This window comes from Daktulosphaira vitifoliae, unplaced genomic scaffold (genome assembly GCF_025091365.1).
Source record: "Daktulosphaira vitifoliae isolate Bord-2020 unplaced genomic scaffold, ASM2509136v1 Scaffold_4, whole genome shotgun sequence".
Lineage (NCBI taxonomy): Eukaryota > Metazoa > Arthropoda > Insecta > Hemiptera > Phylloxeridae > Daktulosphaira > Daktulosphaira vitifoliae.
This window is the reverse complement of record NW_026099575.1, coordinates 25,138,800-25,160,506: the sequence shown is the minus strand read 5'-3', so window position 1 is coordinate 25,160,506 and position 21,707 is coordinate 25,138,800. Positions and strand designations below refer to the sequence as shown.

Genomic DNA, 21,707 nt, shown 5'->3' with positions numbered 1-21,707 from the left:
CTCAATTAACACTGAGTCTCAAATTAATTTATTAATAAATATATTGGACTAAGTGTATTGTAACTCTACACTTACTGAGTAGCTTATTAGTCATTGAGCTTAATGTCTTTGCTTTAACGAGCATCGCGCTGGCGGACTGAGTAAAGAAACTTACGAATATATTTTTAAAGTTTAATTTTTGTCTTGGTGATTATTGTGCCGCATCCTTTCAAGGCGCTAGCGACGGGACACATTGGGTCACCACAATTCCGTCTTGATAAATTTTTTACATAGGTATAAATATTTCTGACTTTTGTTTTGGCCAGGTCAGAAGAAAATTTAAGAAATATTGATGTCGATCTCTCAATAAAATATACACTTACAAAAAAAAATTCTTATTCAACAGACATAAAAAATGTTTAATACCAAAATCAACATTGGATTACTTGAAATATTGCATTACATAGGATGTAAGGAAAGTACAATTTAACAAATCGTATCTAATCGAATACATTACCCTCAAAAATTAATAAAAATTCCCTCGTTCCCCGTAAATGGGGGAAACCTCCAAAAAAATTACAAAAATTTAAAAATCGTTAATTTTTGACATTTTTTCAATTTTTTTTACTAAAAACTGCTGTACTTTTTCAAAAATGAACATATCAATATAATTTTTTTTTAATAGATGCTTGATGTCTTTACTTATCATTTAGTATATTTTTTTTATAAATCTGATCCTTTATCTGCCCACAGGGGAGGATTTAAAATGATAACTTTTTCACAAAATATTAACTTTTTCAACTTAATTTTTGAAAATGTTCCGGAAGGTCTGACACTTTTATATATATCTTAAATTAAAGTCAATGTAATATACTTTATCATGAAAAAAAAAAAAATTTCGGAATTTATTTTATCTTCACGGTGAAAATGGCTACCAAATGTTATTTTTGTGTGAAAATTCTCGATTTTGTATTTTACATTTTTAACTTTATAATGCTAAGACTTATTGAAAAGTATATGGATCAACATTATTTTTTTATGAGAAATGATATTTTTTAATAATCCCTTTTTCATTCGACATACTTTATCTTAATTAGGATATTAATAATGAACTAGCAGATTATGTAACTTTTGGAATAATCCACCAATTATTTAAAATTAAACACTATCTAAAGATTTGCATCGAAGCGTTTTTTTTTTGATAGTGATTTTAATCACTGTCAGATATCATTATATTTGATCCATCTATCCACGTCACCACTATGCTGGGTTTTATTATACGTTTTTTCCATTTAAAAAGACAAAATTGTTTCCCTTAAAGATATAAGATATAAGTAATATAAGTAAACTACTTAAAAATTGATGATCAAGAAATTATGTAACTAAAAAAATTCAAAAAATTATTGTTGACATTATTTTTATTTTAATAGTAAAATATGATAAACGAATCACTCAGTATATATTTATGAAGTATTCGCATGAAAAGTTGTAAAGCATTGTCAATAGTTCTCTATTAGTCAACTACATCTTCAACTATAAAATATTGACGGCCTTCACCAGATAAATAAATACATTTTTCTTCACTCATTTTAGAAATTGTTTTTTTAGACCAGTCTTTAGGAATGTATAACCACCAGTTCAATTTTTTTATATATAAATATATGCACGTTTCAATAACAATACTTGAAGCTATCATTTCAACTACGCCTATGTAAAGATATAAAAAAGTATTAAAAACTGTATAAATAATATATTTTGATATAAATATTTTACATGAATTATTTTATAAATGACCATTTAAACTTTTTTTTCTAGTATTTACATTCTTACTTCTAATTAGGGTTCACGCATAATTTCAGAAACCTATTAAAGCTTCAATTCATTTTTCTCATTGTCTTTTAGTTTCGATACGAAGTTGTAAAGGTATTAATTATACCAAGATGTGTTTAATTTTTTTTGTGTCTGTTACTACTTTTTCTCAGCTCTCACTGGACCGATATTTCTCAACAATACGTCAAAAGATCACAAATAGTATCTAGTTGAATACGTTACCCTCAAAAACTGTAAATTTTGCCCTCGTTCTCCGTAAATAGTGAAAATTTCCAAAAAAAATTACGATTTTTAAAATCGGTAAATTTTGACATTTTTGTTTAAAATTGCCATAATTCATTGAAAACTGAACAGATCCAAAAAATTATTTTTTTAAATTGAAACCTTGGATATTTTTCTTTCATTTGACATAAATATTTTGAAAATCTAATCCTTTGCCTGCCCACAGGGGGGATTCAAAATAGCAAATTCTGCCCAAACATTTTACTTTTTACTAAATTAAAACATGCAATTTTGTTTAAATTTATGACTTCAGATTTTATTTTTTCAACTTTAAATTACTATAAATTTTCGAGAAATGTATGGAGCAATACAATTATTTTTTTTAAATACTTTATGTTTACTTCTTTCATTTGATATACATTTTTAGAAAATCTGACTTTTAACCTGACCACAGAGGGGATTCAAAAAAACAATTTCTACATACAAATTAAACTTTTTCAACTCAATTTTTGATAATTTTCCAGAAATATTGACACTTTTATTTAATTTTTGTTATAAAAATTCTTAGTATTGTATTTTAATTTATTTTAATATACCTTATAATGGATTACACTGATTTTCATGAATATTATATAAAACTAATTGACATAGAATATAAAGTTAAACTTATTTGAATTTTTTTCTTTTAAGTCAAAAAAATTAATTTTAACATTTGAATCAGCTTAAATGGCCAATTTTATCAAAAAACGAATTCTACGAATGTTTGTCGATTCCATAAAAATCATTGCCTATGGTAAAGATATTTTTGCAATTTTTCCTTTATTATTTATGAGTTAGAACTTTGCTTTTGAATAATCCACCAACATCTTAAAATTAAACATTATTTATAGGTTTGCATAGAAGTAATTCTTATGATAATGATTTAAGCTCACTGTGCTACCGTTTTTTTTAAACATATTTAACTATGTTTAGAGACTTTGAATAAAAAAAAATGACGTTATTATGATATTTTTTAATTATTAAGTGTTTTGTGAAAACTTTTTTTTTTAAGTGTTAATAGGAGAAAATAAGGAGGCAATTAATCAGAGGCTAGAGTGTGGATATCAGCTCTTGAAGAAAAGAGTTTAGGAATAAGTAGAAGTAAACAGAGTAGTGACGGAGGTCAGTGGCAATAGGCGAGGACGTGATTGGAAAGGTGGAGAGTTTTAAGTATTTAGGGCCAGTTGTGCAAAAAAGTGGTGGTATTGACGAGGATGTAAGACACGGGATTAAGTGTGGGTGGTTGAAGTGTAGAGAAGCGTTCGGTGTCTAATACTTAAGCAAAAGTGAAGGTCACCGCAAGGAGCTTCGGTTGGAACTGAATCAACACAAAAAGCCATTACTTTTAAAATTATAAATTTTTTTTCTCTAAAATTTCTGTCAAATCAAGTCAAAACCTTTTTTAATGATGCTATGTTTTTACTTTTATAAAATAAAATAATTTACTGGCAAAAAAAATTGTTTAAAATTGTCATTTCCTTTATTAAATACACTATAAAACTCAACTTCTTAAGTTCATAATAAAAGCTGTGTAATTAATATTTTTGATTTACTAATGAAAATCGTTTTTGAATATACAAAAAGTATAACAGAAAAGCATTAGACTAGATATAGAGTAGAATTAAGTATACAGTTATTAGAACTATAAGGAAATTATCTAGGATTTAATCTGTATATTTATTTAGTTACATATGTTGAATTTTTCTTACTGGATTTTGTAGGTCAACAATTTTATTAAAATACGAATATGCCTTTAGAATCCGTGCAAGTTCAATACATTTTTTTGAATAATAATAATTTTTTAAAGATTTTTTATGATATATAGTTATTGGCACCTTTATTTCACCATTAGAACTTATATTATTCAGATCAGGTAGTTAGTGGCTCTCTTTTTATTGTCAACCTTTTTAAATTAATGATAATATCCTTCACGGTTAAGTAAAAATTATATTTTTGTCAAAAACATAAAGCATATTATTAATATTAACATATTATTAAAAAATAAATAGTTAAAAATGTGTTACTAACTATTCACTTCATCCTATTCAAGGTAAAAATTATAACTTCTTGTTTGCTTAGTGGACTTGGGTATAACTATTTCTGAATTTTACAAGAGCATATTATAGCAAAAATTTCTGAAGTAAGCTAACTTAACCTTTATGTTGACTTTCTAATTAATTTTCAAAACTGTCAGAATACCCTAAAGTATTATTTATTAATTTTAAAATTAATTAAATTAAAATGATATCGGGTTTCAATTTTAAAACTATGGCGTCAGTCCTTGCGACCCCAAATCGAATCTCAAATACTCAATTTATCTCATATATTGCGTGTGGCATTGTTAATCACCTTGTATGTTTAATCATATCTCGAAAATTGGTACAGTATGAATATTAAATTTTTGAGTAACTAAAATCTTTTCTCTTTAAATATTAATAAAAAAATGTTAAAAGAATACCAGTTTTGTTAAAATGTCCACTATTTACATATTGTTGTCTTTTGTCATCACCTCCTAATAAAGTAGCAATATTTTCGTTTTGTTTTACTACCTGTAAAATAAATTGTCAAATTAGTATAAAAAAATACACATTTTTATTTTGAAATTATGCGAATTTGTTTATTCTAGGACAAAGAAACATAATAAATAAAGTTATAATACTAATAATATATAAAACGAAAATTTTTGTTAAAACATAATTGAAAAACAAAAAACTAAAAGTATATGATATCAAAAACCTAAAACATCGTCAAATATAATACAACTTAAATCAATTCTTCTTAAAACAAATATAAATTATTTTTAACATTATATTAACGTTATGAAAAAAATTATGGCTAAAGAAAAATTATTATTGTTAAATAATTGGGTAAAATTAAAAAATTTTCTTTAAAACAGAAATTATTTATCATAAAAAAAAAATAAAATAATAATAATAAAATAATCTTTTTACAAGTTTCATTAGATACATGTTAAAGACCGAATATTTCCCCTTCTCCTCTTATTATTAAAATTAGCTATAAAACATTATCGATTGTAAAAAAATATTCATATTGTATCTTCCATTATTATTATCGTGCATGATAGATTAAGTATAATCAGTGTTAGAATTGCAACGATACTTTGAAGGATGCACAATCGTGCACTACTACAATAGATAACAAAAATTCAACGACGTAAATTGTGGCCACTTGTGTTTGGAATATTTAATTGAACAACAATATGGCAACAACGGCAATGCACGTTCAAGATTGTAACAAATTAATTTTTGGCACTGTTGACAACTCAAATATAGTGATAACACTGCTAACGAGTTTGTACTAATTTGACGATTTACAGAAACGAATTGGAGTAGAGTACTAGTACAATATGCAACAACAAATAGATTTTGATTATCCATTGTTGCCAACGGTTGATTTGCTCAAGGAAAACGGCAGTGGATTTAGTGACAAAAATATTCGTGGTCGAAACGATATATGTTTCACAGCCGATCGCAATTCAATCTTCTTCTTTTTTCTCGCCTTAATCCCAACTACTTGGGGTCAGACACCCTTATCATAAAATTTCACTTGTCTCTTTTTTGATCTTCCTGTACCTCTTCTTCCTTCAACGTTAATTTCTATAACTGTTCTTACAGCTTCCGATTCTTCTCCCCTCTTAACATAACCAAACCATCTAAGTCTATTTCCTCTCATCTTATCCACGATTGACGCTACACCTATACTTCCTCTTAAATACTCGTTCCTTATTCTAGTCACTCCACTCATCCATTTAAGCATTCTCATCTCTGTTACACTCATTCTTTGCTCTACTTTCTTATCAACCACCCAACACTCTGAACCATACATCATAGCTGGCCTCACTACAGTCCTGTAGAATTTACTTTACATCCTCATTGGAATTCTTTTATTGCATAAGACACCGGACGCTTCTCTCCACTTCAACCACTCACACTTAATCCTGTGTCTTACATCCTCGTCAATACCACCGCTCTTTTGCATAACTGATTCTAAATACTTAAAACTTTTCACCTCTCCAATCACATCTTCATCAATTATCACCGATCTTCTTATTTCATCTATCTTATGTTCTTCTTTGTCAAACTTGTGCTCTATATACTCTGTCTTACTCTACTTATTTTTGTCAACATTTTTACTCAACACTGTACCTTATTTTTTTTCTTGTCATGACTAGACTACATTTACCTTATGCACTTTATTTGGTATGATATTTAAGTTGTATTCCCTTATAGGTGCTATTAAGGGGTTAGATGTAGTCAGAGACAAGAAAAAATGACAATTTTAAACAATTTTTTTTGCCAGTAAATTATTTTATTTTATAAAAGTAAAAACATAGCATCATTAAAAAAGGTTTTGACTTGATTTGACAGAAATTTTAGAGAAAAAAAATTTATAATTTTAAAAGTAATGGCTTTTTGTGTTGATTCAGTTCCAACCGAAGCTCCTTGCGGTGACCTTCACTTAAGCTTGGAGATTCATCTAAAGTCAATTGGACAAAAAAAATTAGTTTAATTAATAGATAATATTGTGCCTGTTTGGAGCTTTTTTTTTTTAATTAATAAAATAGCGGCTTCGGGAAAATTTTTTTCCAGAATTTCGAGAAAAAACCAATAGTTATTTGTTTATAAAAAATCGAAATTAAAAAAAAAAAAATTCTTCAATCAGGCACTAGTTTTCATGTTTTCAAAAAACTGTACAAATTTCATTAAAATCTATTGTGCGGTTTCCGAGCTACAGTGGTCACCAGTTCAAAAAACATAGTTTTGAGAAAAACACATTTGAAGTCTTACACTCAATTTATGTAAAGTAATACGTATTATTTAATTAAATTCACCGAGTCATCTATTCCTGGGCCATATAATAGTTCTTCAGCCGTTGTAGCAGCTTCCAAAATATCTATTTGATGTTGTCAATGTACCATTCTACTTTCTCGTGTGTTGTCGTTAGCGCGCTTATCTGCTAGTTACACACGTGCAGTATCGTGTTTTTCGATATACTGATTTGAATTAAGCTCACAATCAAGTCCTAATATAGTCATTATGATCAATAATGATTTAGTACCTTCATTGAATATACCAGTAGCTATGTATGCATCAATTTTTACGATAGTAAAACTAGTATTTATTGTTTTTGGGCATATTTTTCACACTAGTTGGTTAAAGCTCTCATTATTATTTTGATTGAATCCATCTACACATCTTGAGAGTAAATTGTTATCACTGAGATCTTCATAAATTGGCTTGATAGCTTCTACAATATCAGGAGGTTATGGTGAATAATCGTGAGTATATGTAGCAAGCCCTCCATTAGCTTCGGCGTGCTGATAAGAGCATCAAGAATCTTCGTCTTTTGGATACATACTATGATTCGGATTTAATATAGCCAATCATAGAAGAAAGTCCAAATGACAATGTATATCCACGTTTTTGCCAGGTTCCATCTCTTGATACAATTAAATCACTAGTATTTTCGTTTTCAATTGTTGCCATTGCTTGTTATTCTACATTCACAGCTTATATCATCAAGGCTTCTGTGACGATTTAACTACAATCTAACACATGTCTCAATAATATTTTATACATACATTTATCTAAAAAAGCCAGCATGTCCATCAGGCCACAAAGCTTGCATAATCCTTAATATCATATTTCTATTATTCTCATCACAAAATTAAAGCGTCTATTTAATTCAAAAGAATGTACTATGAAAGAACAGGAAGGAACATATTCATTTCAACAATTATTCCATACAACTACAATTTTGAATCACAGCCCACGTGTACTTGTTGTTTTTAAACTATACATGTCCATCACATTTTTTACACTTAACAAGAGTAGCATTCCAGTGAATACCGTAATGAAATTTATTATTCGAAAGTACTGCTACTTTCGGGTAAATCTTCTTTAATGTATTGTTTTAATTTTTTAGGACATGTACTCTGAACACTTTTATCATGTTCCGCTGTTTTCGGATTGAATATATTTTTTCTTTTCACAAAACGCGACTTATAAATATTTTGAGAACTCCGAAGTTCTCTTGAAACTTTTCTAGAATCACGCCCCATGGAAGATTACTTAAAAAATAATTTATTCCAACACACAACTATCGACTGCTCAGTGCAACTACTAAAAGCATACTGGCAACAAACAAATAATTTTCAGCACTAATAATACCTAAAAATTGTAAATATATATAGTTGGATATTTACATAATATAAGTATACATACATCAAAGTTGTGAGTCAATCATGACAATAGAGTCCGAGAACCGGTCGCTTACAGCTGTTGCTAGCTAGAGCGCCCGACAAACCTTTGCTATTTATCAAATAACTCAAAAAGTATTTGTCAGATTTACTTCAAATTTTTAGAGAATATTTCTAAGATATTATTCTTAAAGAAAATACAAAAAAAAATAATCGATTTCTTGAAAATTCTGACTACCCCTCCCTATAAGGGTGTGTTATGTTAATATAAGGCTTTCTGTTTATAATAACAATGAAACAATTTATTATACCAATAATTATAATATTGCTGTTATGTTAATAATAATAATCAATAATTATACAAACTGTTTTGAAATGTAACTAATGGAAACATATCTGGAAATGTTGTTAATGCACATTAGGTGTTCACTGACGCTATTCCGTGCATAAATTATTAAGTTGATAAAATGCATACGTCATATTATGTTATGTGTGCAGTTCAACTTTCTGTTTGTATACATTATTTAAATATGGTTTACGTTAACTTGAGAAGATATAGAGAAAGGTATCGATGAACATCTAAAGAAACTAACGGTCTAATTGAACAGAGAACAAGTTATGATGAAGTGTTTGTATAAAAGAGTAATTATTATTATAACGTGTTATAATTTAATGTAAAAATTAAAAAAAAAAAATTGTAGACAAATTATAATTTGTACAAGTAATTAGTAAACGTAACGTCTATAAAGAAAACATTAAGATTGCAGCGAGTTTTACAAAATTGTCGAACTTTATAGTTTAATACAAAAATGTTTTATGTTACTTAAATTAAGTTATAATTTTTCTATTAATTTTTTTTTTTTATTGAACTTATTTAATTTAAATATATTGTAGTATAATTTTCTTATAAAAATTTAACCACGTGTTTTAATAATTTATTTCATCATAGATTTATAATTATGGTTACAATTTTTATTAATTTATCAATAATTTATAATTCAATAGTTTGTAATGTTGCAGAATTTAATTAGTTTTTTTTCAATAAATGTTATCAATAAAAGGTGTGTGCAGTAGGTGTAAAGTATTTTAATAATTGTGTATGTGATAACCTCCACTAGTCAACCGGTCTGATATCTGTCATCAGCTGACCGTACACTGTGCACCTGTACCAATATTGTTATGTCCCCTCAATGAACGTGTTCAAAGTTGGCACCACCACCACCCGGCGTCACGATCACCGGGCACTATCCAAATGCCGCGACAACAGATTCTTTTTTCTCAACCAAACGACCAAGGCGACAGGTCGTGTTTTCTACATAATTTTTTGTTGTGAAAAACACGTTATTGTGTACATTTTTTTTTGTCCTCCGTTTTTTTTATTAGAAAATAAAACGTCGAGTCGACCTGCCGTCTACTTTGGTGTCAACCAGGCTGTGTATTTTTTTTGTCCTCCGTTTTTTTTGTTAAAATAAACGTCGAGATGATGATGATGATGTGAGACACAACTATGGCCGGTGGTGGGCCGTCACTCCTCCTAACAATCAACAAACAACAACAAGTATCAACATGAAACCCCCTTTTTAATTTTGTGTATCTAGCACAAATTTGGTTTGACCAATGCATCCAATGGGAGGATTTTAGAAGAGCTTGAAACGACGAACTCGTTGTCATATATATTAAAAAACATTAATTAATTTGTATAAAACTTTTGTGTCCGTTAAAAGTTCATTTAATAGGATTATTAAAAGATAATAATCTTTATAATAACCCACTCCAAACTTTTTTTTACTCTTGTAATTATATAATCATATATTATATTTTTACTTCAAACGCCTTCTTTCATAAAGCTGAAAGTTTTTTAATAATTTAAAAATTTTAAGATTCACTATGAATAATACTTATAAATATAGTTGGATTATGATTATGGCACATATTTAAATCATATAATTACTTTAAAAACCATTTCACGGAAAATTTTGTAATTATTTTGTGTTCCACTAAATAGAAGAGATATTTTTTTGTAAAATATGTTTTCATCAATAGAAACTTTCACATCATCCAAACATTTCGGAGACTTCAATTTTTTCTTTAAGTTATCAGTAGTGTAAGTTTTTATTGTTTGAAATTCTAATTTATTACTTATTTGTTCTCGCCACTCTGAATCAACTGGTTGAAAATAGTGGTCAGCTATAAGATATTTAGTAGTTGCATGCCATTCAAAATTAATACTATACATCCCTGTTACATATTTCACTAAATTCTATAATAACAAGTAAAAGTGTAAAACAAGTAAAATTATTTTTTTCCCCTTTCAATGACTACCAACTGTATATTCGATTTTTTTCTTGTGTATTTTCTGTTTTTTTATATTCTCTTTTACTACACGACAACTCTATTACCATCAATCTATGTTACTTAGTTACACCCTCGCCTGGTATAACTTTACAATCTTTTACTCGCTTTACGCTCTCTCTCTTTTACATAAAATAATCAATCTGTGATCTATTCCTCCTACTCTTATAAGTTATATAATGTTCTTCCATCTTTCTAAAATAAGTATCAACTACAGCAACATCATACGATACTCGAAAATCTAGGATTCTCTAGTCTTATTCTTCTTGGTGCATAGGCACTACAAGCGTTGGGAAGACCAGCACACATAACAAGTGAAACAGCTACCGCACAAATTGTCTGGCTGTTATCAAACACTGTATTCCTCAGACCTCTGTTTTTAACTACTATATTTCCTCTCACCTGTTGCCCCTACATACATCCAAGATGGGACAATTGGCCTAAATTTTGTTCAGGACACCTCATACTATTTGACAAAAATTTTACTCCGGCTGTCGACATGACACAACTTCATTAATTTCCTCTTATGACTGGCAGAGGAGCCGTGGAAGTATTGTTATCCCTTATCCACATGGTCAGATATGATTAATTGAGGAATATTTAACAAAATAAATTTAAAATTTTTACATTCCAAAAAGGTAAGTCATGTGTTTCTTATAATTATTTTTTAATAATAAAGTTATAATTATTTTTTTACACTTACATTTGATGGTGAATCCGTACTAGACGAAGCATTTTTATTCTAAAATTAATTATACATATAAATGATTTAAGTCTATTCTATAAATGCATTTTTTTCAAAAATAATCAACAATAAATAAAAGAAAAACTCTGAAAAAAATAAATATTAGAAAACTTATTTACTTTGATAGTAAAATTACGAAGGCTATGTCAGTAGATTTCCCCCACTTGGTTCTACATAAGCCGTAGAATATAAAATAAAACTCTTTAGGAAAATAATTTTTTGATAAATTTATGCATTTTTGATCATTTTAATTTTGTTGGTGCTGAAATAATGCTACCCCTAAAAAGACTGCCTCACTCCTCCTCCCGCCTAGATATAAATATAATAAGAACTTCTCAAATATTAGTTAAAAAATGTGGACTCAATGTATTAAAATAATTATAACTCAATTAATTCTTATATTAAAGTTATAATTGACTCATTAAAATTTTTGGAAAAAAAAACTCCTAAAAAAGACTATTTTATAAATATTATTTTCTTATTTTGCATTATTAAATAATAAAAATATATTATTAAAGTAGTCTAAGAATGCAAAAATTATTTAAAAAATAAATTACAGCGTTATTTTAGTTATATCAACAGTTATAAGATTTATCTGTTAGATTAATTTCATTCTGTATATGTTAATAACAATAGCCAAAAAAAAATAATTGATAAAAAAAATTATTTTAATAAAAATTGGGTACCTAATGTTAAAAACTGTGTATCTATAATATCTCTTACATTACAACTAGATGTTAAGACTTCATTGATTAATGGTGTTGATAATTCCGATGAAAATCTCGTATTCGATTTAGGTGAAAATATCTGTAATATACCAAATATATATTTTTATAGTTAAATATTTATTTGTTCAATGCAGTATATTGTTGTATTGAAATAAAAATTAGATCACAAAGGAATTATGTAGTATAATTTTAAATACGTGTATTATATATTAAATATATACAATATGACATATATTTTACATACAATATGTAAAATTATTATTACATCGCTATTTGAACCTAAATTTCCGTCAATAGTATTCTAAAAGACCAACGGGTTCTTTAGAAAACTGACTATGCTCACATTTTTTTATGATGATGATATTCGCAGATACGCAACATTTATTATCAATGGTGGTCAAGGCACATTGTTGTGAGTTTATAAATACACTAACTGGCTATACAGAAAGTTTATCTATTGATAATCATAATATACAATAAACACTCCGTGACTGTGATAGCGACGTCATAACAACACAATTAGTTACCTGTATTTGTAATCCCTAGTGTATTATACATGTATATAAACTCAAAAATTTGAAACTTTAAAGTTTTATATCTAATAAACGAAACATGTTATATTAAAAATTCAAAGACTATTAAATTAAAAACTCAAACATTTTATTAAATTCAAAATATTTGTTCCCATATAAAATTTAAAGGTTGATACCCTTATAAGGCATAAGGAATGAATTTAAAAAGTATTACATAGCTAATAATTCAAGGATAATACATAAATTAAGGTAACCAAAAAAAAAAAAATGTTTAAATTATTTTTATTCTATGAGTAATGGAGTGGGTTATGATAAAAAAATCTTTCTGTATATGATGTATATATTATTACATTAGATCGTATCATCGTCTAATCAGTGTTATCTTTTATACTTTTTTAAAAAACCCTTTTTATTAACAAATTTTTTAATTCAATCTCTTACAACTCTGATTTATGCGTACGCAAAGGTTTCTATTATAAGTAACCAATTAAAAATAATTATGCAGCATCTCAAGAATTTCACTAAAGATAGGGATCTTTAGTGAAATTTTCCAGGCTTATATTCTCCAGGATATAAAAACGCTATTTTCCTAAACACTTGATCAACATTTTACACACATTGAATCTGTATCAATATAAGTCATTATTATTGCTTAAGACTTAGTTTTTATTTTATATCTTACCCTAAATGGTGAACGTTGATTTAGATGATTTATATAATCTTTACTCATAGGAATGTAATAATATTTAAGTTGCTATATTATTGTACTCTTTACTAATAGACAGCCTTAAATATGTCAACTAGAATAAAGAAGCGTAATTGTAATTAAAATAAATTCCGGCCACCAGTCTTAAGACAATGCGCCAGCTTTTTAGTATTATGTAAGCAGTTCGTATAGAGAGTAATATTGATCACACAAAAGTGTGATTGAATCAAATAAAAATATATCTTGAAGTGTATTACATCTATTGACAAGCCAGCTCTAGAGCTAGTATTTTGGATTAAAGTCATTATTATAAATATTTAGATTATAAGAACTATTTATAAGAACTGTTATTCAAATTTTGGTCAAATATTATTAAAAAGTATATCAAAATAGTTTGATTTTTACTGTTAAATACAAATTTTTTAGTTTCAAATTTTAAGTCGAAAATTAATAGTGTGGATATCATAATTACCTTCATTATATGGTATATTTCTAGTAGGTCTCAAGTAAGCTTAAAATTAATTTTTTTTTTTATGCAGTTTGGCTTATATTTATGTATAATATAAGTAGAAAAAAAAATTCTTCACTAATCTTAAAACTTATCCTTTTTTTACAATTAATGAATAAGCTAAAATATACGAATTCTTGAAAATATAAATAAATGACGATTATCTTTACATATTTTTCAAATATATTTTTTTTATTAAACAATTCATTTTTTACTAAACATAATAAAATAAAAAAATAAATTTCATTTTTTTGGTAACATTAAAACTGATTTTCTACAACTTGTAGAAAATATTGTCTCGTCAGTGTTATGCAATTATTAAATTGCGTCATTAAAGCTATCTCTCTTTCTGTTGGATGATTTACCAAAAATAAGGATTCAACTTTGGTTTTTGCCAAATTATAATTTGAATTTTTATGCCACTTTTTGGGATTATCGTGTAAAAAGTCATCATTTTATTTAAGAGGTAAAAAATTTGTACAGTGTTTTCTGTGACAAATTGATTTATACCCTCATTACTTTTTACTGTGTTGATTTCAGTTCGTTTTTTGAATTGTGTTCTCCTTTTCTATTTGATGCTTGTACTATTTTAATTTTTACGTCTGTCGATAAATCATTGTCGAAAAATGATAATCCAACAATTATTTTATTGAAGTACCATAAATGGCCAGAAAAAGCTTTTATTAATATTATTATATTGTTTAGTTCTCGTAGTAGTGTGATGGTGTCACGTTACCATTATTGTGAGAATTATTTTAATAAAATACAGACAGCACATCCGCTTCCTGAGACTGATGAATTAATAATTAGTATTGATTGCCAAATTGGCAATAATTCTAATTATTATAAAAACCCAATAGACCTGACCATCGTGGTCAGTCAACTCCAGTGCCTTGTGTCATTCATCAGTCTCAGTACTCGGTTGTCGCTGTCCGGCTTACTGCTTAAAGTAAAGTCTTTGTTTATTCCTTTTTTTAAACCTATCTACTCTCTTCCACAACATTTCAGAGTACTTGTGTTTTGCACTTCGTCTGCACCTCGTGTTCTGTTATTTTTCCTCACCTGGTACGCCAAGTATTTGTGTCTAGCACTTCGTCTGCACCTCGTACTTCATTATCCTCTCCTAATAACTAAAGTACTTGTGTCTTGCACTTCGTCTGGACCTCATACTCGGCTACCCCGTTCTCTCTTTGAAGTACTTGAGTCTTACACTTTGTCTGCACCTCATGCTTTGGGGCTCCTTTTGTGTACACCTGGTATTCGTGTCTTGCACTTCGTCTGCACCTCATACCTAAGTGTTACCCTGATTCCCTTCCTATAACAACAGCCTTTCGACACCCACAGCTAACCCGGAGTGTCAGCCGAGCTCGGTGACTGCTCTACGACAACACGCACATGAATACTTAGACAACAGGCACCACATCATCATATTCATCTTCGCATCATAATTACATTTACACGAGTTTCATTTTATTTTATTGTGTTACGACAGTAGTTTAAGGTCATTATTTAGTGATTTTGTAAGATATAAACTTTCGAACTAATATCTTATATACATTTTTAAAACAAATGAATTGAAATACCGAATACTCTTTAATTCTGAAACTGTTCATTTAAATTGCGTACGAAATATCAATTTTAAGACAATATATTATTTTAGCCATCCGTGTTACTCTATGAATTGCTCTTATTTGCGGTGTTGCAATATGCGTTAGTAATAAGTTTTTGTCTAAAATTATTGATATACCTAACAACACTATTGACTTCAATCTACCGAAAACTGTTATAACCAGTGATAACAATGGACTAATTACTAACAGCACACTTATACCACAGACTAATGAAATTTTTGATATTTATGCCTATAATAATTTTTTTCAAGTTAACACACATTCAAATTTTATGGGCTCCATCATCGATTTAGTATTTACTTCTGCAAACTCAACAACAATCGATATTTGTGATGAATTATTAGTCCCTTTAGATAAATACCATCCAGCACTTTCGATACATAGTAATTATGGTGTTATTCGAGATTTAAACTACAATGTCGATTCGAACTGGTATTATGATTTCAAGACAGCTGACTATACTTCAATATGTTGGTCGTTAGGTCTCATTAATTGGAACAGCTTATTCGAAAATAAAAATGTTAATGAAATAGTAAACATATTCTATGACAAAATTTATAAATTAATTACCAAATATGTACCAAAAAAATACCCAAAAAGGTATAATTTCCCACAATGGTTTAGTAAAGATCTTAAAATGCTTATTCAAAAGAAAAAAGAGTTACATAATATATACAAGTCAACTAATAATCAATCTGACTATAATAATTTTTCACAATGCCGAGAAAAATGTAAACATTTATCTAGATCTTGTTATTTTAATTATTTAACCAAAACACAAAATTCATTAATTTATAATCTTAGATATTTCTGGAAATACGTCAAAAACAAACAAACGTCTAAACCAATATTAAACTCAATTACTTATAATAATCTCCATTCTGATAACATAAATGACATTCCTAATATCTTTAGTTCATATTTTGCATCTGTATACTTAAAACAAACACAACCAACATCAATGAATTTTGATAATAATAATAATAATAATTGTAATGTAAATGTGTCAAACGCAGATTCCTCATTAGGTGACATATTTCAAGCTCTTACTCAGGTTGGTAATAACCCTTCTCCTGGTCCTGATTTAATCCCTACTCTCTTTTTGCAACATTGCAGATATGCCTTATCAGTTCCTATATTTACTATCTCCCAAAGGTCAATATCATTAGGTGTCTTTCCCGACAAATGGAAATTAAACTATGTAACACCAATTTTCAAATCTGGTGATAAAGAATCTGTCACAAATTGTCGGCCTATTTCAAAAATAAGTGTAATTCTAAAACTACTCGAGAAAATAATAAATAATAAATTAACAACTATTTTTAAGCAAACTCTATCCTCTAATCAATATGGCTTCCGGTTACATCGATCAACTAGTACTAATTTTTTAGTTTTTTATTCAGATTTAATTTCTACAGTTGAGAATGGTGGCCAAGTCGATGTTATCTATACGGATCTTAAAAAAACTTTTGATACTGTGGATATCACAATATTATTATGTAAACTTAAATTACTGGGTATAAATGGTCCATTATTAAGTTGGTTTGAGTCCTATTTATCCAATAGACGACAACAGGTAAAAATTAATAATATTCTATCCGACTCTATTGAAGTTACCTCAGGTGTGCCTCAGGGAGGTCATATATCACCACTTCTATTTTTATTATTTGTAAATGATTTAGATAAAGTTTTTAAATATTTCAAATTTCTGCTGTTTGCTGATGATTTAAAATTATATAATCCAATTAGCACACTTAATAATTGTTTAGAGTTACAAGCAGACATAGATCGATTTTCGGATTGGTGTAGAATAAATAAATTAAACCTAAATGTTAATAAATGTCAACAAATATCATTCTCACGTCGTACTAACCCAATACTAAAAAATAAAATTGAATTATTTTTATTATATATATAATTATTTATTTTAAAAAATAAATAATTATTACTAATAATATTTCATCCTAATATGCACAAGTCGATTAGTCAGCTAGATCAACAAAACTTGTGCAATAATTCATAACAAAAATCTAAAGCATCAATATCTGTTGAGTCTCTATAAGAAAGTTTAAACGGTTAATTTNCAATAATTCATAACAAAAATCTAAAGCATCAATATCTGTTGAGTCTCTATAAGAAAGTTTAAACGGTTAATTTTAACAGTCTTTAAATAAATCAGAATCTTCACATTCTCCGACTTACCAATTCTACATAAAAAAATAAAATGATCTTAGAATCCAGTAAATTGACCTTGTTTTAAAGTCGCTAAAATCTGGTTGACTGAAACTAAAAAAAAATTGACCTTAAAATGTTTCTATCAGTTTTGAATGCTATCATTTTTACTTTCATAATTAAACATCGCGTCTTGGCCACTTTAGATTCCGACGGCGTGAGAGCTGTAAATAATTAGATCGGTTTGAAGTAGGACTGTATGGCTATTACAGAACATTTAATTTCTACTAATGCAATCCATGTTTTGATTACATTTGTATGATAGCAAGGCCCGACACTGTGTCTTGTCTTATGTTTTTCAGTCAAAATACTAAAGCAGATTACTGTGTCTTTGACACTTCCCACCACTTTAATGTATTGTCATGTGTTTATTATTAACATACATACCAGTTTTTGTTTGTTGAAATTGATATGGTAATCTCCAAACTTCTGTTCCGTCAAGTGTTGCACGCCAAATCCAATATCGTGCTAACGGCAGCAAACGGTTCTCGCATTCGAATTTATGAAAGGAAAATTCTCTATTTTAATGGTGAACGTTTTTAACACTTACTAATAATTATTAATATAATTTTCACGCTCAAATGGTAATCTGGTTTTTCAATGTGCCATTTAAATATGTTTGTTGACATGGCATACTAATTAATGCAATTTTAAAATTTCCAAACAAGGCGATAAAAAATCAATGCATTAATTTTTAGTAATTAATAAAATCAAAAAAAATTGTTATACTAAATTTATTAATTTAGACAGAAATATAGCAAAATATAAACAAATAAAATTTAGTAAGAATATAGTATTGTAAGTATACAAAAATCAAAATATTTTGTAAAAACAGATACTTTTCAAAACACTACATATTACAGAAAAATTAATAAAAGAAATTTTTTTTAGTATATAACACGTTCTTAAAAAATAATTCAATAAATATTTTTATTAATGTCAAATTTGACGAGTTATGTTAAAAACTGAATTTCATCCCTCATCTATCAATGTTCAACCACTTCGAGAGACAGGAAAAGGTAGACAGAAAAAACTCAAATTCACACACATATTTCTTAAGGTCATTAAAATAAAAATGGAGGATACTGATTTTTTTAAATAATTTTCTTCTCTATAGATAAGGACTATTTTAATATAAAATATTATGGCCCTTCTAAAATTTCATAATATACTTTTGATTCAAGTACGATTTAAAACCAAGAATTTTTTAAAATTACGCTAGTGTTAATAAACAATGTTACATTTATGTGGGTCTTAGTACATTATGTTGGCCAACATAAAATAAAGTATGAAAAATTTTAATCAATGTCGTTAACGGTATCGAAATTGAAATATCTAAAATAAAATATCGATATGCGATAGAAAATAGAAACCGGTAAAGTGAAATATACATAATAAAAATCGAAATCAAAATTGTTCAAATGAATTATCGATAATAGAAATCAAAATTTGATACGTGGCAATATCATTTTTAATAATATGATTAAATATTTGATTTGTAATGTTACGTCCTATGTTTAAATATTATATTCATATGTAATTAAATTTATAATTATGATAAAAAACTGTATTTTCACCGAAGTTTTCTTAGTTAAAATATTTTTTTCAATGCTTTAAAGCAAATATTTTTATAAGAAATTCATATTTAGAAATTTCCAAGATAAAACACTACAATCTGTATTTGTGATTTTATCATTTTTTTCTCTGTAAAATGTATGGAATATAATTTCATAAAGCTTAAAATGAATTATAAAAACATTTAACCGATACCACTGACGATCGATTGGATATTGAAATTGGAATATCTAAATTTAATTATCGTAAAGCGATTCAGAATATATTTCAGTAAAATGGAATAAAGATAATCAAAATCGAATGCAAAATAGTTCAAAGAAATATTAATAAGCGAAATCAAAATTTGATACGTGGCAATATCATTTCTCATAACTCCTAAAATAATTAAGTTTTTGTTTTGTAATATTATGTTCTACTTTTAATATGATAGTCACACGTAATTAAATTTATAATTATGATTAAAAACTATAATTTATTGAAGTTTTCTCAAATAAAATTTTATTTAAAAATTTTTTTCTATGCTTCAAAAAAAATTTCAATTCTTCAAAGAAGAAATCGGTAAAGAGTAATATAGATAAAAAAAAATAAAAATCAAAATTGTTCAAATAAAATATCAATTAGCGAAATCGAGGTTTATTGCGTGACAATATACGTAATATGTGTGATAATATAATTTCTAATAATTATTAAAGTGATTAAGTTTTTGTCTTATAATATTATGTCCTCTATTTAAATATAATATTCAAACGTAATTAAATTTATAATTATGATTAAAAACGAAAATTTAATGAGGTTTTCTTAAATGAAATTTTAGATATTTCTTTTCAATGCGTTAAAGCAAATGTTTTAATTAGAAATTTCTAAATGACAACACTTCAATCTATATTTGTGATATTATCATTTTTTTCCGTAAAATGTATGGAAAATAATTTCATAAAACCTAGATGATAATAATATATTAGATGAAAAAATCTTAAGTAATATTATTTTGTGGTTATAAATTAAATTAATATTTATTTACCTTTGAGAACAAATTTTTGCCGGGTCCTGCTGTAATCAGTATGATATTGTGGTATAACCATAAAATTTTGAAAATATTTAATAAAAACATCTTATATAATCAACTAAAACAATTCAAATCACGTAAAGTCTTAAAATATAATTTTTAGTTGAAATTTTCATTTAAATATTGTAATATACCAAAACTAAAATTAATAATAAAAATATTTTCCTAGGAATATTAGAATGGGATGGATGATGTTAAATATTTATTTAAGTTTTACTATTTGTATTAATGTTTTATTACGCAATAGATTATTGTAGGTTCGAAAGCATAGGTTAAATTGTACTTACCTTATGTCTTATACTACGCAATAATAATTTAAGTAATCCAACATTGATTCTAGTATTAAATGCACTACGTATACGTTTCATGCAACGCGTCATTAGGTCGATATAATTATTTACGAAAGCTATTCAAATTTTAAATAATACGATTTAATTACACAAAATCTATGAGTGATTATACTTGTAAAAAATTCTTAACACTCTATATTAATATTAGGAATATAATTTTGCGTTCGTGTCTTTATTTTATTTTTATCTTTGTTGAATAAGTATATTTTTGAGCAAGTATATTTTATTAAATGATCGACACCAATATTTCTTAAATCTTCCTCTGGCCTGGCCAAAACAAAAGTCAGAAATAATTATACCTATGTAAAAATTTATCAAGGCGGAATTGTGGTGACCCAATGTGTCCCGTCGCTAGCGCCTTGAAAGAATGCGGCACAATAATAATCACCAAGACAAAACTTAAACACTAAAAATATATTCGTAAGTTTCTTTACGCTGTTTGCCAGCGCGATGTTCGTTAAATCAAAGACATTAAGCTCAGTGACCAGCTACCTAATAAGAAGAGTTCACAATAAGTTTTTTTATATTATTTATATTACTATTAAATAAAAATTTTAAGTTTGGTTTAGAGAAGGATTTAAAAAAAGAAAATAATAAAATTAAACGATGAAGCTAATTTAATTATTTTATCAATTAAAAAAAAAACTAAGCATTATATTATATTACGAGTAGTCATTAAAAAAAAATATTCTTATTAACCTTGTCTAAATAATTATTTAGAGAAAACAAAATGTATACTTAAAAACATAATTTTATATCAAATGATCGTTGAGTTATTGACAGTTGTACATCAAAATCACGTGATTAAATAATCACTTTACCATATTGAGATGGTCGTTGCCCGCACCTTACTAAATAGGGAAAGATGATTTTTGAAGGGTAAAAGAAATGAAGACACGAGTCTGTTAAAAAAAGATTATTATTGGATTAAATTTAAGGAGAATTTATTTTAAAAAAAAGTTTAAGTTAATACGAGGCAAATAACCGAATG

At 27.1% G+C, this 21,707-nt stretch overlaps 1 protein-coding gene across 1 annotated transcript; it reads right to left on the bottom strand.

Moving 5' to 3' along the window:
- Positions 1-1,366: 1,366 nt before the first annotated feature.
- Positions 1,367-20,508, bottom strand: LOC126904227 (uncharacterized). The gene is made up of 6 exons (XM_050683031.1): positions 20,322-20,508; positions 12,111-12,194; positions 11,346-11,384; positions 10,242-10,550; positions 4,529-4,619; positions 1,367-1,686 (listed from the first exon to the last, which is right to left on the bottom strand). The coding sequence occupies exons 1-6, from the start codon at positions 20,409-20,411 to the stop codon at positions 1,493-1,495; spliced, it is 807 nt and encodes a 268-aa protein (XP_050538988.1). The 5' UTR covers positions 20,412-20,508; the 3' UTR covers positions 1,367-1,492.
- Positions 20,509-21,707: the final 1,199 nt, after the last annotated feature.

Bases quoted from the DNA above. Each gene is read 5' to 3' on its own strand.
- LOC126904227 (XM_050683031.1), bottom strand. From the start codon at position 20,411: ATGTTTTTATTAAATATTTTCAAAATTTTATGGTTATACCACAATATC. The intron at 11,385-12,110 runs GTAAGAGATATT...AATTAATTTTAG, and splicing joins TCTTAACATCTAGTTGTAAT to AATAAAAATGCTTCGTCTAG. The intron at 1,687-4,528 runs GTATTCTTTTAA...ATCTTTACATAG, and splicing joins TGGACATTTTAACAAAACTG to GCGTAGTTGAAATGATAGCT.